The 20,150-nt window shown below is 33.3% G+C and overlaps 1 protein-coding gene across 1 annotated transcript in view; it reads right to left on the minus strand.

Moving 5' to 3' along the window:
• Nucleotides 1-461: 461 nt before the first annotated feature.
• The window catches only part of LOC149373234 (inositol-pentakisphosphate 2-kinase-like), a 263,622-nt gene continuing 243,933 nt past the window's right edge, over nt 462-20,150 (minus strand). The window contains exon 4 of the mRNA XM_089597627.1: nt 462-671. Coding sequence (XP_089453753.1) covers nt 462-671 — 210 coding nt within the window. The remainder of the gene's footprint in view (nt 672-20,150) is intronic.

Consider the following 20,150-nt stretch of genomic DNA (forward strand, 5'->3'; position numbering starts at 1 on the left):
AAAATATCATTATTTTAGATCATTGTCACAGTATAAAATGACTTGATTTCACATGTTATTAAGATGAAACTGTTTTATTCATTAAAAATTCCGTGAAATAATTCAAGTGATCATTCTTAACCAATCTCACAACGAATAAAAAAGGCTTCTGTCACGTAAGAATGTATCATTTAAGATATTATCACGGGGCATGTATACATTTTATAGAGAAATATTTACCTAGAGTTGTCTTTCACGTATGGTTAGGACTTATTAGTTGGAGCTAAGACCTTGGGTGCATTTTAGAAAATCGTACTGTTTAAACAATACTTCAATAAATCTCTGCAAGGTTTAGTAGGCTTTACAAAAAAGCCTTGCTATTGATCTGATAGACTCTTCGTTTAAGTAATTATAAAGTTAAAAAATAGTTATCCAAGGATCATCTTACTTCTATTTTAATGTAAGTTAATAATCATGTTTTCTTACCCTTTAATTTCTTGAAAAGACATCAATATTGAGCAATCTTTTGCCGTGCAAGATAGTAAATAGTTTTCTAGAAGCCTAAGACAATCAGTCATAGTTAAATTCTGTAAATTACAATCGACTTCTTTCTTACATTCCGTTACTTTTTTTTTTAAGTAGGATGGTGTAGCCAAATTGTTTAAGACTGCTGACCCATTACGATCGTTTACCTGTGTAAGTAAATTTGACTTATTAGTTTCCAATTTAAATTAATTTTCTTTTTGTATTTGCACTTCAGTACAATTTTTATTTTGAGAAGATAACAAATTTGCTGAGTAAAATAAATCATAAATCCTTCAAAAATGAGTTTGAAATTTAATTAAATGTTACAGTAAATCTTATAAAAAGTAGTACAAATAACAAAACATATTTACGAATATTTTTATGAAACTTTTACTGAAACACACCTATACAAAGTTTATTGGTCGTTCGAAAATAATAATAGTTAAAAAAAGTTTGTTCACATCGTCTTGTAAAAATTATAGAGCAATGAAGATTTTTTATTATTTTTAATAATGAGATATTAGCTGTGCTAGTCTACGTAGAGGCTAGTCAAGTGATCTTTTTTTCTGAAAAAAAATAATAGTGATAATCATATATGTGTAAATATTGTGTCGTGCGTAGCATATATAAGCTCTACCTAGTAAATCGTTGTTGTAAACATTTTATTTTTCTTAAGACTACTAAATTGTCTCAAGGTCTTCGTGCTGTGCTTCCAACTCTTGGTGCCTGTTGGTGAGTGGTGCTTCAGCCTTTTGGACTAGATTTCGGTGCTTTAACTGCACAAAGTCTACTTCTGATCTTAATCTGCCTTTCGTGCTGGTTCCTGCCACATCAGCCTTGACGATTATGGCTACTGTAATAAGTCAGTGACCACTGGTTTTCGCTGTCGGAACTACGGTAAGGCTTACCACGTTTTTTGTGCGGCTTGTTCTGTGACTGATACCCAGGAAGTGTATCGCTGTTGCTGGGATACATACTTGCCCTGACGTATCACCTCCAGTCACGCATTAGATGAAGAGAAAGCAGCCTGATCCCCAGAGCTTCTTAACGCTAGTAAACCATTTATCTGCTTCTGCTTCGATGCTAGCAACACCTCCATCAAGACTTAAATTGATAAATTGAATAAAAGCATAATAACTTTGGAGACTTTACCAGCCTCTGTATTGGATGTGAATAAAAGGCTAGAAGACTGGAGGCCTTAGAGTTTCAAGGATATTCAAGACAGATTGGCTGCAGTTAAGAGCTACTCTTTCTTTTTCAATTAGACAACTGTGGATAGCTTTCCAAAAGAGATGAAAGATAGACTTAGCAAGTCTTTAAATGCCATTCTGTATAATTTTCATAAATCTCTAACTAGTTTAAGTCAAGGTACAGAGAGTGAGATTGCTGCTAAGAACTTATTATCGAACATTAGAATAACCAACATTAACGTTATGTAATACATTTAATCTCTCAATGCTTTAACATATCTAGGGAAGTCAATGTCGCCTCTGTTAGAACCAGGTTACAACAACTGATCTTTCACAACTGATGGATAGGGTAAAGAGATATAATTGAACCTTTTTAATTCTGAGCAAAAGAATAAAATACATTAAAGGCAATTTGACTATTATTGATGGTCCTTTCATTCAGACACAAACCTTCAAAAGTGATAACAGTGACAATATATCCGTATACTATCAAAATGTCAGATCTCAATACAATAAGCTCTCTATAATAAAACTAACTTCACCTTCACTTACTACAACTCCAGGCATAATGATCTTCAATAAAACATGGCTAAAACCACATGCTTATGACTCCAAGCTGCCTCTATCCAACTACAACATCTACAGATAGGACAGGCATGCAGTTAAAGAAATTCATAGACGCGATGGCGGTGTCTTACAATTAGTGGCAATAGACAAAAATATACCATCTTATCAAATTCTATAAGAAATGAACATTAAGTGCGTGGTTGTACATATACAAGATACTGTGTTATACTTTATTTTATTAGTGGTCAACATATAGCTCCGAACTCTGCTCTAGCAGCCTACACCGAACGTCATGACCATATTGAGTCACTCATGAACTTATATCCAGCCTGCAAATTCTTAATATATGGTGACCTCAATCTGACCAAATGTTTTAGATTAATTATCCACTTTTTCTGCATCTTATAGGTTACACTCCATCAAAACGACTTCAAGCCGCTTCCCATATTCTCAACATTTTTAACCCTCTGGACCTTCAAAAAGTTTTTAATCTTATTTCTGGTTATCATTACACATTGGATTTCCTGTTTTTACCTGACAGTCTTGTTACTATCACCAAAGTCATTGAAACAATTATTTCTCCTAACCAGCATCATTCACCTAGCACATTTTACATCCACTTAGCTCGCAATATTTCTTCATCTAACCAAATAAAGAACTACAGGGATTTCAAAAACTGTAGTTGCCAAACTATTTGTGTGGAACCTAATAAAGTGATTTGACCACAACTATTTCACTAGAGATCTATTGAGAATTGTGTTCAGTTGTTTTACAACATGTTACACGACCTCATCAACACTTTCATTTCTGTTCGTCGTGTCACACATTTCAGGTCATCCATATGGTTAACACAAGAACTGCTTGACCTGATCTATCAGAAAAGACGTGCGCTTCAGGTTTGGAATTACGTCAATGTATTAACAGACTTTATTACATTCAAGTGACTTAAAGCTGATTGCCCAAGGCTTTCTTTATCATTATATGAAGAATTCATGATGAAATCGGAATTTGGCCGAAGATCTGATATTCGAAAATTTTGGAAGTTCATCAAGGCTCACTCTCAACACAATTAATTTCCAGGTACACTAAGTCTTAACACAGCCCACGCTTCTACTCTTATCGATGCAACTTACTCGCTAAATATTCGGTTTATAAGCATTTCTCGTCTATTCCTACTCCAACTATCCATCGCTCCATAGCCATTGACTTCACTTTTACCCCTTTAAATATATTTTCTACTATCGCACAATTAAAAAATCTAAACCAATTTGGCCCAGACCTGATTCCATCCTTTTTCATAATCATTTGTTCTTTAAGTATCTGTCATCCACTTGCACTTCTTTTCTCTAAATCTTTGGCTGAAAGCGTATTCCCAACTGCTTGAAAACCGGCATATATATTTTCCATCTACGAATCTGGAAACCTACAGCTAGCTAACAACTACAGATCCATCGTTCTGTCAAGTCCCATATCAAAACTGTTTGATCACCTAGTATACAAAAGATTTTCTGCTCTGTTTTCACTATATATCTCACAACAATAGCACAGACTTACTGAGGGTCGCTGAACCCTTATAAACCTATTACTTTTCATGCTCACCCGTTTTGTCTTTTCTTGCATTTGAGTAAGATGCACAGGTCGACATTATTTTTCTGGATATGGCTAAAACTTTTGATAGTGTTCCCCATGACATACTTCTTGCTCGGGCTAACTCTTTTGGTGTCGACGATACTCTGTACAAATGACTGGCCTTGTTTCTTACAGGCAGAACTTTGAAAGTAGGCCTTCATGGTGTCTTGTCAAATGAGTTTGTAGCAACTTCAGGGTTCACACATTGTTCCGCTATTATTTACATCGGTCGTAAACAGCCTTCCTTTAGCACTCTCTTCTGAATCATCTTGTCTAACCTACGCACATGATATAAAAAATTTTAAAACGTATTTCTTCACATTCAGATTCTCTACTTCTACTGTCTGATTACTGGAATGCCACCTTGTGGTGCTCCAACAACAGATTCTCGGTTTATGAAGATAAGTCCAAGATGTACACATGTTTAAATCTATAGTACTTCCACATGCAACTTATTTTCGGACTGACCCATAACTTCATCAAATTTCCTGATCTACTTGCACTATTCTTCTAGAAATACCCAACACGATCTCAGAAATCCCCGATACATTACAGAATAAACCTATACTACAAATGACCTTTCCACACTCCTATACCCTGCCGCAGACGTTACTAAACACCACCATCCAAAATTTGACTGAAACACATAGCATACATGTGTTCAAGAACAATCTCCGTCAAATCTTACTCTGAAAGCAGTAGCTGATTTTATCCTATCCTACCACCTTCCCACCTTCATATTTTTCCTTGCTCACGTGGAGTTTACAGTATTTATTTAATTATTTTTAAGTTTACATCAATTTACTAGTCAACTAGCTTACACATTCAACAATAACTACACTAATAATTAACAGTCACCTGACTTTGCATCTTCGTTCAGCTTATTTTTCCATACATTTCTATTTGTTTATACATTTAACTATATTTTTTGTTACGCATAAATATTTATATTTATACTTTCCATCTTAATTTTTCTCTAATGAATTTGAGCCTACACCCTTGTAAATATTGTTGTACGTGCTGCGCTTAGCAACAAACTTCTATTACATAATTAGTAATTGGGCCTGCAGTCCTTTAATTCTATTCATTAATAAATAAATAATAATAATAACCATAAAAATAATCAAAATAATAGTAATAATGATAATAATAATAATAATAATAATAATAATAATAACAACGATACTAAAATAATATTAATAATAATAATAATAATAATAATAATAATAACAATAATAACAATAACTATCGAGTCACTTCTAAACTCTAGTTCAGTCCCTTTTTCTTAATGTATAATAATACTTTGGACTTGGCTTGTTGCTATTATATACTCTTTACCCACATACCCACTTCTGTTCCAGCTATTCTAATAATTTAAAGAGATTTAAAAATTTATGAACTTGGAAAGTTGTTTTAGTTCTTGAATACTCAGCATGATAGACCAACTTATGTAACACATTCAAATGCTAAGCGCTCATTGTTTTATAATTATGATGCCAGAGGTCAGATCTCAAAATATTTAGAATCTAATCTTCAACTTTTTGTTTTTTCTCTTTCTTTGTATTACTTGTGGGAATAATATACATGACAAAATTTTGTTATAATTTATCTACATTGTATGAGTTGGCGTAATGCAATTATTTTACATTCGATTTACCATAGACCAACTTCAAGGGCTAATTATACTAATTTACTTATCCTACTTTTTCGACTTTCTAAATTTTGTGTGGTCCCAAAGTATGAAACAAGGGTATGAGGAATAGTTAAGTGAGACAAAGGAGAGCACTGCAAGAGTGCTGTTATCAAAAAAAACCTCTGTAGATGACATCCAATAGCATGACGGATAACGGTACTACAAAGGTGTATGTGAAATCTTGAGAATGAGATCACTCAATTTTGATTACTACAGTTAAGAAGTTGTGATGAGATGAAGCATATTTTCAGCATTAAGAGATATGAAAATAGAGATTTAAAAAAAATAGCAAGAATGTTGATATCCTGTTGATTGCATTAACATGACGAAGTTAACTGATTTGTTATTATAAGGACACAATGGATTGCGGCACACAAAAACTTCTGAATATGATCAACTGACAAATAACAATTTGAAAAATACAACAACAAAAAATCTTTAATAAATCGCTCTAAAATGGGAGTAAACACGATGAAATGTATGAAAAATGCACTAATTATAAGCCAAAAATAAAGATATATTTCGTGGCTCAAGGGAAGAACTCTGAAGATAAGAACCCAAGATAAGAAAAAAACAATAACTGATACAAAACGAGTGGGGTTAAACAATATTAAATACAAAATTTCCTGTATTTAAGCTTGCGTACATGTATCTGTCTGTAGGTGATTAAGATGATGAGGATGGTTAGACAAGCAAAAAATAAATGGAAATCCGGAAAAGTATTACCCAGATGCTTTTCAACTACCTGGTTTTTCAACAATTTTGTTACTTGTATCACCAACGTCTTCGTTTACGGTGATGTTTGACACATTACCTAATGAAACGGAAAGGCAAGCAATTAGGCAACCATTATCAGATCCAACTATCATTTTTTGTAAGTACTTACTTAAATAAAATCTAAATCATAAGTTAAAAATCCTAATTTTTTAATATTTTCAGACTCTAACGGTTATTTTCTTACTCTTGTTTCACTATCGTTGCCATTGTAGATGAATTGCCCCAATCTTTGGCTTCATCGCACTCGAGAGACGCTCACTGCAGTATAGGCCAATTCACTGGTAACAGTGTCAGCAGTCAATCCATCGGAAATAGTTAGATTTTTGAGTAAGTATTAATGATATAAAAGCTAAATTCAAACTGGAATGCTCATGATAAATAATCCTTATTTATTATATGTTTTAGATTTTGAGGATGGTTTTATTCCTTGCTCCCTATGGTCCACATGTACTGTTGAAACAGAGAGGTAAGTACAATTACCATCATTGTTGCCATTTGATGAGTTGTTGGCATCAATAATGATAACTTTTTTCGGTGAGTATTCTTTAAAAATATTAATGAATTTAGACTTTTTTTCAACTTTAAACCAAAATAAAAATTATTTTACAGAAGATGAGTTCGCCACTTCTTCGCCACATATTCTTTCTTTAAAGAATCGGGGACACCAGCACCGGTAACATATCCAACTTTTTCACGCATGCGAGAGTTTGAGACACTCACTACGGTCGAATGGAGCTCACCAATTGACTTGTCAGTTGCATCGTCGATGGGTGCAGTCATTGATGTATTGATTGCTACTGTAACGATATCCACAAAATCTCCTATCCTAACCTGCTCAACATCATCCGCTGCCCCCTTAATACCTGTTGTGGGTCTTGCAACAACATCTGCCCCCACCATGCTCAACATCGTCCACTGCTCCCTCAATACCTGTTTTGGATCGCGTAACAACACCTGCCCCAACCTGCTCAACATTGTCCATTATCCTTGATAGTAGCCCGAAAGTTGTGTGTAAGATGATATGTATAAGTGGAAACAAAAGACGTGAGAGTGCTTTAAGTGGACCTAAAGAGAAAAAAATATGTCGTAGGTTCTCATTTGGCTGAAATAATTAATTATTAAAGAGCTGTAAGAATGTATTATACTTCAAGAGTATAATGTTTGATGAGATTCTTTTATAAATTGTGCGTCCATTACATGTCTAATTTTGTAAATGTACATTTTTTCGTTTTAAAATACTGATAGAACAATATAAGACAAGAATGTTTTACAATTTCTTTTCCTACCACTCCACATTTCACATTACCATGCAACACACTCGCTTACAAAAAAAAATGTATACATGCATTACGTGCACAACCTGTGCAAGATTTCGCTCCTGCAACATTCAATAAGCTTTTGCAGTTGAAACTTTCAGTACTTATTACATTATTATCTGTACTTACACTTGGACTTACTGTTCCACACCAGCAGAATTGAAATTTAGTGCACTCCCCGTGCTATGAGCGATAGACGCTAGTTAAATTTAACACGCTCACAGCGCTATAAGTGACAGACGCTAGTACCCGAATGATCAGGCCACTATGGCAGCGAAGGGGGGATGTTCTAGAACCATCATTGTTTATCTACTAAGACTATAAGTCGTAGTCCGTTTTTTTATCGACTAGGCTTAGGATTAGGCTAAAAGGTGAGGTAGTTTGCGGTTTACCAAGTGATTCAAGCCTCTATTAATTAGGTTAGATAGTTCTGATACTAGTTAGGTAAGATCTCTAATATTCACAGAGTGCAATTTGTTGAAGAGCCCAAAAATAATGACAACAGAGCCCATAGTAAGAGAAAATTGCAGACTTGCAGAATTTTTGAAGACTTAATGCACTATTAATCATACATTAATAAGTTTTTCAACGACTATAAGTTGCCAGAATTAGGGATAACGATAACTTTTTTGAAAATAAGTATCACTGTTTTTTCATTAAAAAAAAATTAAAATAATCAGTTCTTTATTTCAGTGACAGTTAATGAACGAAGTCAGTAAAGACTATATTTACGGTCACTCATGTCATACTGTCGTCACTTTACTGACCAGCTGAGTTCGTTCTGCTTTATTACTATGAAACAAAGGTTATGTTACCAGATTCGGTGTCGCCTTTACTTCGTTAACATAAATGTTGATCTTATTCTTTGCATCTGCACTTTACTCTTTGTTTTACTAGAATTACCTTAGTAATTTAATTACCTTAGTAATTGAGAATCTCATAGTTTTTACTCCTATTATTGTAATTAGTCAGTAATCTTGAGTTATTTGTGGCTGACAATGCATGAAACCCTGAATCATCATGCAATTCCACACTATTTTGGCATAAGACGCTGTCAATATACTTGCACTCAGCGAGTATACACGTATGATTTCTGTCTCAAAAACGTACCTAGATCTTACTGCAAGGTAACATTGGAGTTTCCTCTCCTTTTATATTACTTCATGGTTACGAGGCAAAGCAATGCCAGGCAAGCGAGAAAAACAGACGGTATTTGTCGACTAAGCATAAGTACTTTCGAAAAAAGCAGATTATCTGTCGTAACATTGGAAAATTTTGAAAATGAGTCAAAATCAAAAATGAAAGAATACATGACCCAGGGTGCTTCAAATTCATATTTAATACAAAAAAACATTTATAAGAACAAAATCATTTTTGGATCGTTACTTAAGCAATAATTGTTCACTTGATAATAGGTAAGTAAAACGGAGATTTTTCAATATTGTTGGGTATACGGTTAAAAAGTTGTAAAACGTATGAGTTGCCGCACGATCAAAAATGTTGCTAAGTGTTGCTAGGTGTTATTGTTGTTGATTAAAAAATAGTAGTTTAGTCGAGATTACAACCTTGAGCTGATTACTCCTATTCACGTCTGCTAATAAAATTTAGTTTTGTTTCGCAAAGTAATGTACTTTAATTATTACTGGTAACTTTAATTAGCTGGTAATCGTAACAATTTTTCTTATCCAGGATCTGATGCGTTCCACAACTTTTTAACCGTGTACCCAACAATATTACATTCTATTTGGGCGTCCCGGAGTCAATTATTATGTTTAAGACTATTCAAGATGCCTAGAATGACCATGGACTCTAAAGTAATGAGTTTCTAACGGATTTCTTGTCTTATTAATGTAAATTTATGATAATACATCTATATACGTGCAAAACGATGAGCTTCTTACCTAAAAGATGGCAGCATCTTTTAAGCGGACAAACTCATACAACATAATAGTGGAAAGCGTACCTTATGTGTATATAAATCTTATATTATATAGTTGTAAGAGAAAATTCAGTTAAAAGATTCCCCTCGCTCCCTTTGGCTCCCTCGAAGTTTCGAAAGTTTTCATCAGCCCCCCTCAAAAAATGAGAAAACTCAAAGTTTTTTGGTTAAACCCAATAAAAAATATCCTACGAAAAAACTGATCTCATTTACCCCCCTTAGGCCCCCTGATATCCTTCCCATCGCCCTCTTTACACCACCTGGTTGCGGTTAAAATCAAATTAATAATTATAATTTATGACTACATGGTATAAATACCCAACAATACACCGTAGAATTATCACTTAAGTGACTATTTTATTAATATGATACATTTAGGTTAATTCTAGAAATTCACTTAAGTGTTGATAATTTTTTTTACTATTTTTTTAAATAATGACATTCTTTGTACAACAAAAGTAAGATTTGTAATAGATATACTAGATGTAAACAATACTTAAAAGGTAGTAATGTAGAAAAGAAAAAGAAGAGTAAATGTTTTATTCGATTGTGTATGAAAAGAAATTTTATTAGTATGAAAGTTATCTGTGACTGTCAACTAAAAAAAGTTTAGTTTTCAAACAAAAAATTTCTTCGTATACAAGTCTCCCTCGCACTACATTTTCGATGTTGGATTTGTTTTCAGAATCAATTTGTATAAATATACTACTAGGATGCTTAGATTTTGAAAACAATACGTTAAGTGGACCGTGAGATAACAAGGGTCTTTTATAATAAAATTCTAATTAACCAAAACTTTGGTCCTCCGATTTATTCGTCGTCATAGAAAAAGCTAGAACCAAAGGAAATTGTTTTCTGTGTAATATAAACGGTATGGATAAATTGTTACCCGTATTGAAGCTAATTTTTGGGATGAAAACTTTGTTGCCTGATTTTTCTTCAGTTATTATTTCTGCTTTAATATTATATTTAGATAATTTAGTCATGCGAAGTCTGGTTCCATTGCTCAAACCATCAAATGTAGTCAAATTTATGATTAACATTGTAATTTCACCCACTTTCAAACTTAAAACATGAGGTGGCAAGCCTTTATGTATATGAATAAGAGATTTGATTGCAAAATTTATATCTGTATTATCATCTGTGTGATCACTACCTTTATATTTTGGATTATTTAAACTGTGATACCTACGTTGGATTCTTTTTATTAAACTTAGTGTTTTTGTTGTTTAAGACATAAGATAATTTGTTATGAATTGCTAAAATTACCTCGATAAGGTAATCATTTATACAATCTTAATTTCCATAAATTTTTTTACAAATATTATTAATATTATATTTCCAAGACATATTAAATGATTTTATTTTCCATTTCCAATCCTTATCAACAGCAAAGCAAAGTCTTTATTTGTGCCACGCATTTTTAATTTAAAAATTATTAATTTTTACCGTGAGAAAAAGTATTTTATAGTATCGTTAATTGTTAGAATTTCACACCTATACTTGAGCACTAGAAGTATTAACCTGGCATCACTTTCTAAAATAAATAATTAACCACTAAAAGCAAGTTATTATTACTCAAGTTTTTCAATGTTTTGTCAACAATTTTCAAAAATTTTTTAGCGAACATTAAAGCTTTATTCCAAATAATTACAGATACTTCATGTAGTTTTTTTTAAGACACATATTCGAAAAAGAACTTTCAATGCTGGTCATATGTAATGGTAATCGAGATGTTCTATAACTTGTCATTCCTGTAGAAAATAAAATTAAAGCTATTCCAGTCAAAGTGATAGAAATAACTTCTTTTTTGTATTTGCAAAAAATAATTAATTACTGTGTTGTACAAAAATATCTTTTCCAAACCTCCTGGACCATCAGTAAAATATTATTTTGTTGCACTTTCAATTATTTTATTGAAATTTTTTTTTTAGAACTATTGAGTTAAACAAAAAGAGTTTTAAAGTAAGTTTTTTAATGTATAACTGCTTTATTTTCTTTAATACTTTTGCAAATTATTGATGAAGTTGGTTCTTGTAGTCCATAGTCTTCGCATAATTTTTATTTCAGAATTAAAAATTGAATGTGGCTGTAATAAAGAACTATTTTTTCTAACTTTTTTAAAAATTTCAATAAGAATTAATTTTAATGTTTCCCATAAATTTTTGCCACAAATATCTTTAGACATTTAAAACCACAAAAAAATTTTCTCAATTGGCATGGCAGTATAATATTACATGCTTAAAAAATGTGATGAATTTGAGAATCGTGTTACACTTAACCTAAAGCAATAGCACTATCTTTAAATGTATGATAAAGTTATTTGTCAGCTGTTCTTAACATTTCAAAAGATTTTACTGCATTAATGCGATTATACATTAGTCTAAAAAAAAAATGTTCTAAGTCCATAGAGGACACTATGGTAACTTGACATATTGTTAAACTATTTCGAACTTTTTTCTGTTTTACATAAGTATTTGTTACTGTAAGCCACCAAATTAACGGTGGACGCATGAGCGGCGCGGTTGGGATATATTCCTTCGTCATAATGCATAAAGCTAATATTTAAGGAATGCCTAAGGATGTAAGCAGACGGTTGAAGCTAAGGGCTAAGGCCACCTAACGTAGTGAGCAGCATACGGAGGAGGTGTGATACTGAGACGACGCGTAGACGCCTCGTTTGCCACCACGCCGTTGTAACCATGAGACTCCATGCCTACTGGCTTGTGATGAGAGTCAAACCCGGGTAGGTCTGTTCTTGGACAGCCTATACCGTCAGGTGACAGGTACATTTCCCCGTAAAATTTTTTTATATTATTCTAGTTTGCTATCACTTATTAATATTATTATTTTGTTCTATTTTGTAATACAACGACGGTCCATACTTATCGGGGTGTACATATCGCCTTTAACCGTTCGATCGCAAAATAATGTTGTACTAATATAGAATAGATTGCGATATAATAAAAACTTTGCATTATGCGTCAGCTTACACGCAGCGAGCGACAATGTCGATGTAATTGAAAAGGCGCGCGTGTAGCTAGTTCCGTGAGAAAACGATAGATGGGAGGGTTTACGAGGGGAAAGCAAGCAGCGCGAGGAGCAAATGTGAGTATAGGACAAACCAGTAGTGCGATTTTGACCACGGTAGAGGTAAGTGCTGATGCGAGAGTTTCATCCTTGTAATTTATATTTATAAATAAAAACACATCAAAAATGTAATTTTGTGGCAACCCTTTTTTGTGTTATCGATCCTTCTCCCGTCAATTACAGTTACTTTATTAAAACAGTAGTATTCTGGAATATTAACATAGTGAACTTTTCTCGCCAAACTATTTTCTTTATTTAGTTTGAACCAAGCTGTCACAGCTGTCTCCAAGTTTTCTATACCCTTTGAACATATTATTTTCTTTGATTATTTTTTTTGTTCATGTGCAACATTTACTGGTAAGTTAAGTACTGGGTGACTGTCCACAAAGAGGAAATTCCTGCAATCACTATGTTGCTTCTATAGGGCTTAAATAACGACTATCTACATACTCTGATATTCTATCAAATATTTTTATATCATTTTTATTAGCACTTACATCTCTTTTTGTTATTTAACGATATACTCTATCCCTCATTTATGAATATAATCAAAAACATACTTTATACCTTGAATAGACGCACAACATTCAACATTGATCTGACAGTTATATTTGTACATCAAAATTTTATTGTAGGGTACTACCATGGAATTGTCAACTGGAACTTTTTTATGACTTTTTATATTACGTATGTGAGATAACCATTTTCTTTCTAACTAGTACAATTAGTAATTTAAAAAAAAAAATTTTTTTCACAAATATTTTGGTGGCTGGTAAGACAAGGACCATTGTCACAGATGAAACTAATCAAACAACAGAGAACTATGTGTTTATTTTTAATATATTTCGAATAAGGTTAAGAGTTTTCTCTTAAGTATGACAGTCACTCACCAGACTTTCACACAAACAGTGCCCAAGAATCGTTTGAGGATCTATTTTGTGTAGTCAAATATTGTCATAGCAACCAAGCTGACCACAAAAGAATTCCATCCAAGAAGGAGCAAAGCTCATTTCTCCCCGTACTTTCTGAACTTTTCAAATCGCGAAACCTGCCAATACGAGGAAGAGAATAGCGCCCACACGATCCTTGTGATCACCATGGCGTGGCCAAGCACATTGACATTGTTTTTATTTAATGTGCTTGCTTTGAACGTTAGTGCACCAAATTTAAGTTACATATCATATAAAAAGAAGGAAAATTAAGTCAAATTAAGTCAAACAGAATGAACGAAAACAACTATATTTATTGTGAGGTCTATAGATCATATGTTTGGTAATTAATTTTTTTATGTATGAATGGAGAGTCCTCTTTTTTGAAATTCAGTTGTGTAAACGTAAAAAATAAAATATTCAAAAATATTTTGCTTGCTTACATCATCTAATATAAATTTTATTTTTTTATGACATAATCCGACAGTAACACTCGGTATTTGATAAGGAGTGGTAATTTTAGAAAAATTTTTTAAAATTTGCTTTATTTCTGACCATTTTGGGTTACGTATAACAGTAATGAATAAGTGAGGTTTTTCGAAATTTTTTAATATTGACGTTGCGTCTTGATAATGTTTTCACGAACTCGTCTGCATCCAGGCTTAGTTGCTTGAAGTGGCCCATGGGATTTAGATCAGCAGTTTATTTTTATTTTTACTCGGGCTGCTTTTATGCTGGAAAATTTGGTACTAGACTTCAGCTCAGGTGGTGCCACCTGAGAGTAAATACCTTTTTGTACAGCATTGTTAATGAATTCAATCCAGATCAGGCATGTTACGGTTTTTCGAGTAATTTTTTACATTAAATGCCTCGATGTTTTCGGTATATTTAATTTATAAACAATCATTTTTTAAAGAAAACAGAGTAAAATAAAGTAAAAAAGTTTTGTAAATAATAAAAACTAAGCCCGTGATCTCTTTCATGATACATGCATGTGTCTCTCTTTCACTCTTATAGGCTTAAGTGGTTTCGTATTGCAGATTGGGGGCTCTATGTGACCGTGACCTTATTCTTATAAATACCATAAATCTGAATTTGATACTCATATAGATTTATTTTTTTAAACATTTCTTTTTTTTTTCATGCAGATGACTGAGGTTGTTTCCATTCTGGCATATGATGATAAACAGAATATGCTAGATAAAAGCATCATTAGCGCAAGACGATTGGGAGTCCATTATCCCAATAAGGGAAAGACGAGAACTACTTGCCTCGCATAGCAGAAGGCAACATTCGCGATACGTGCTACATATGGAACGTTTGTTTTCGTTTTCGAAGTCAGAGCTTCTGCATCTTTGCAGGTTACACCAGCTTATAGCTCTTAAAGATACACAGTATAAAATATATTTCATTGCATTTTAATCAAGACGTTTCAATAAACATGCATGAAAAAAATGTGTACTTACTATTCATAATTTTAGTAAAAATTTATTCCTTAGAAATGTTGTAAATGTATAAAACCACAACTTTTTTTATGTTAGTAATGCTTAGCAGTCTGCTAGCAGGAGACAAACATATCGTTAAGTTTCACATATTAGCACAGGTATTTCTGCGATCGCTTTTTTAAATTGTGCACGTAGCGAATACGTATGATAGAACCCTTAGTTAAGCATTAAATAAGTGTCTTTTTATTGATAGTGATTATTTCATAAAGTGCGAGAGAAAAGTATCTTGGATTGCCAAAGAGCCAAAATTCATTACTTTATTATATTACAGTAAAGATAAATGACCAAATGACTACAATATGTATTGAAATTTTGGGCTGTGTGTTTCTCTATTGTATTTAATAAATAACAAACTAATTTAATTTAATTTTTAAGTTTTATTTTTAAGTAAATCATTTGTATTTGATCCATAGACTAGTATAATTATTTTTAATCACAAATTCCTATTTTTAGATGGAGTATTAGGGAGTTGGTGCGCTTAGCGCGAAAGGTGGCGAAGCCCCAAACACACGCACAGACATATATATTTTGTATATATTATTTCTATGATTGTTGCAGGTACCTTAGACTCCTGTTGGCTCTAGCTTACTGAGAGCATAAAATACGGGCGCTCTCCTATTGAGCCAGCGGGTCTGACCTTGCTTGCATATACTGCCGTTTTTTTGTCCATCCTACATCGCTGTTCCAGATACTGATGTGCTGAATCCTCATCGTGTGTTGCATCTCTGCCGATTCGTTGATAAACATCTCAAAGAGTCTGGACTCTACTCTGCTCACGCTTTTTTAAGAGATTGTGCTCGGCATGCTGACATATAAATGTGTTTCTGTAGTGCAATATCTTTAAGGTGCGAGATCTGTTTTTGTTTTGTACTCCTGCAATTTCTATACGTGTTGAAACAAATTTATTATTTAACTAACTATTTATTATTTTTTATACCTCACATTCGTTATTCATAACTCCATAATTTAATATTAATTTTCGTCTCACATATTCTGCTTATTTCTTTGTACCTTATAAATTTCACATTATTTACTTCTCCTTTATTTACATTTTCACTCAGCTCAAGGCCATAATTTTCATGCGTATCTCACATACCTCTGACTTTTTCTCCATCTCTCAGGCATACCTTGCTCGATTTAAATACACATGCAAAGAAAATCGTGTTTTATTTGTCGTGTGTCTAAGTTTCCAACTACTGGCACAAATAAGCGTTCTATGCTTTCAGTCATATGTAATAAGAGGGAACTAATGATTACTGATATCCCATCATGTATTAATTTGTCTAATGAGGAATTGGCAAAATGTACTTTCACTGCTATTGATTGTCCTAAAGTATTGCCCTTCACAAGAAAATGCTGCAATTGGAATCCACAGAGGCATTCGGCAGCTGTATCTCAAGCCTCAACCGTCAATCTGACGTGGGTTGAGGTAGTAAAAATGGTTTCCGCTGATATACGCGAAGAGATTATGGAGTATCCATGGAAGTTAGCTAAAAAGAAGTCTGTCGGTATTTTTGGATTGGGCGATAATCCTTCTGTTTACCTCAGACCTCTTCTATCGCCTAAGGTGTATCAACTTTGAAGAAAACCAGTGAAATTACACAAATCAATTGAATTCACATTTCCAACGATTTTAAACAGAACAGTGTGCATGCGTAAAACTATCAAAGCTGAATTAATCCTAACTTACAGTAAAGCAGACCTCTAGGCCCTTACCAAGGTTGATATTAGCGTGCAATGACGCCAGGCAAGGTCATCCGTGTCAGCTGACAATAGTCCAAACAACAACAATCGTATTAATAAAAATAACAATATCCTGAAAATAGGGCATATAAATGAAAATCGCTTGAGGTCTCACTTTAATAAAATTGAAACTTATTATGACTTAAAAAAATATGATATACTCGTCATCTCTGAAACTTTTCTAAACTCACTTGTAGACGATGCTACTATTCACTTAGATAATTACAACATCTTCCATAATGATAGAGCTGATAAGTCAGGTGGTGGAGTATGCGTCTATGTCAACTCTGAATTCCCTAAAATCCTTGCTGCATCAGACCCTGCATTTGATAACACCCCAGGATTCTTAATTACTGAAATTACCATTGGTGCATATAGATGGCTTTTTGCTGTGGTTTACAGGCGTCCAAACGGTTCATTTTCATGACTCTTCTTAATTATTTTATGCAATTTTTTACCAACTTACAACAATAATACCATAACAGGAGACTTTAATATTAATATGCTATCCGACTTAGTATATGCGAGCTCTTTTAAATCCCAGCTAGATTCGTAGGCACTTTTTGTTGTACCTTCTACTGCTACTCACTATACTATGCGCTCTGACTACGTCTCCCATACATGGATTGATTTATTCATTGTCAATAGTCCTAATGCTTTTAAAGAATATTCCAAGACATCTGCACCCTACATTGCTGAACACAACTTAATTGAGTTGTCACTGAATCTTCACAAACCATCTAGGGATCTTAAGCACTTTTTCTTCCGCAGACTAAATGGGATTAATCTTAATGACTTAAATAGTCTTCTTACTGAGATTTTTTCTGATACAAAAATAATGACTGCTGGAGTGTCTGAGATACCAGAAAGGGTCTCTTTCAATCTTGATTTTCTCACTTGTAATTTCTCTACAGCTCTCTTGTCAGTATGTGATACTCTTGACCATTATGACTCCTCACAGTTAAGTCTTCAAAAAAATCCTGGGTAACAACCCATGTACGTCAGCTTATGAAACAGAGAGACAAAATGTATAAACGAAGTATTCGAGTGAATTCTTCCATATAATTGAGTTTCGAAGATTGCCAGGGAATATACGTAACCTGTTTGATACAGCAAAGAATCGCTATGTTGCCAAAAAAACTGGAGTCAGCATCTGATGTTAAGTCCAAATGGACTGAAATCCAAAATCTTGGTTTAACAGGTAAAATGCTACCATCTCCACTCTCCTATTTTTCGGCTGATGAATTAAATAAATCTTACTCAGATGTTACAAAAGTTGGCCTTGCGCTTTGCGATAATGACCTTGCCAAATCATTAGCCCTTCCAATAGATACTGATAAACTAGTATTCAATATGCAGCCTGTTTCCTCCGTGCAGGTGCGGTATGCTACCCTCCAATGTAGTTCACAAACAGGTGGCCATGATGAACTTTCAGCAAGCATGCTGAAACTCTTAATCAACGATATTATTGAACTCATTATATATATTGTAAATAATTTTGTTCAAACAGCGTACTTTCCTGCATCCTGAAAGCGTGCACTGATCACACCTCTATCTAAAGTTGAGTTTCCACTTTCCCCATCTGATACGCGCTCGATCTCTAAACTGCCTGAAGTGTCAAAAGTTATTAAGCACTTAATACACTCTTAGGCTTACACCTACATGGAAAGTAACCATCTGCTAAATCCATTCCAATCTAGTTTTCGAGCGAAATATAGTACACAAACAGCGCTTCTACAAGTTGCAGATGGCATTCATAAGGTGATTAATAGACAGCATATTACTATCCTTGTACTTTTCGATTTTAAAATAAAAAGGCTTTTGACACTTTCCCTCATGCTCGCTCACTCCAAAAATTAAAGAAAATGAATTGCGACGATAAGGCAATGCAGTGGTTTTTCTCCTATCTCATGGAGTGCAGTCATGCAGTCACAAGATTAAATTGCATTGAATCTGAAAGTCTTAATTCATTCACTGGGAATCCACATGGGAGCGTATTTGTTGCTTTGCATTCCCCTGCTTTTTCTAATTCACATCAACGATTAAGTCCAAGCCCTTAAACACTGCAATCATGTGATTTACGCTGACGTATAAAAATACTTGGTAGCTCAAACCATATTAATCGTCTTTACCTTTCAACCGTACCATCGGTGGTCATTGACAATGTTAGACTGGCATATGTCACTGAAGTAAAATATCTTGGTTTATGGCTTACTCCTAATTTATACTGGGGTGAATATGCTATACATAGTGCTTATAACGTAAATCAAGCCTTATACAGTATCGAGCACTGCAAATATGCTCTCACCTTCTCGCTTCAAAAGCAGTTAGTAGAATACCTGATATTCCCTTTATTTGACTATATGTCAGTGGTTTACCATAGTATCGATGTGATATCAAATCAACGCCTCCATACATCATTGAACGCTTGTATCAGATTCGTTTTTGGAAATATTGGTTGTCGATCCAGAGTCGCCCCATATCGGATTCAGCTTGGCTGGTTGTCATTGCCTAGGCGCCCTGACAGATAACTAACTTCAAACTTTTATTATTCTCTTTACTATTCAATCTCGATAAATGTGACTGGGATACCATAGACATACTTTCTCCCAGATTATAAGATTATATTAAGTTCAAACCTATCTCAGCCTTTCCGCTTATCTCTTTATCTTATCATATTACTATCAGTTTCACGATTCTTCATACTCTTTACTTATACTCTCATATACTGGTAATCATAAATAATTGTAATCATCAGTGCATTAGCTCTGCCAAATCAAACAGCAATTTTGTATATGCACCACTTATGTTTAACATGTTTGATTCCTTAATTTTTATCGTTATTATTATATGTGATTATCCATTGTTGATTTTTTATTATTTTTTAACATATTTAATATTTGTAATACACTTTGTTACTCAATCTGATCTATACTACTTGTTAAACTCTATGTAAGAAATTTCTTTGAATTGCTATACTTGATTTTACCACCTGGCTTAATAAATAAATGCTAATAATATACATATATAATAACAGATATATATTAATGGGGCTTCGCGTGCCAACCTCCCAATTTTTAAATATCAGTTAAATGCTTCATTTTTTTACTTTGCCATTTGAAGTTATAAAAAATACAAAATGTTAAATTGAAAAGTTTTGTTGAAATTGACGAAGTTAACGTAAAAGTTTTTTCAAATACTGAAAAAAAAGATATTTATACATTTGGAAATTTTAGAAATTATGTAAAATTTACTTAATTTTTCACTA

The sequence above is a fragment of the Copidosoma floridanum genome, unplaced genomic scaffold, assembly GCF_036245765.1.
Source record: "Copidosoma floridanum isolate Cflo_tuat_1 unplaced genomic scaffold, Cflo_Japanese_pri ptg000034l, whole genome shotgun sequence".
Classification (NCBI taxonomy): domain Eukaryota; kingdom Metazoa; phylum Arthropoda; class Insecta; order Hymenoptera; family Encyrtidae; genus Copidosoma; species Copidosoma floridanum.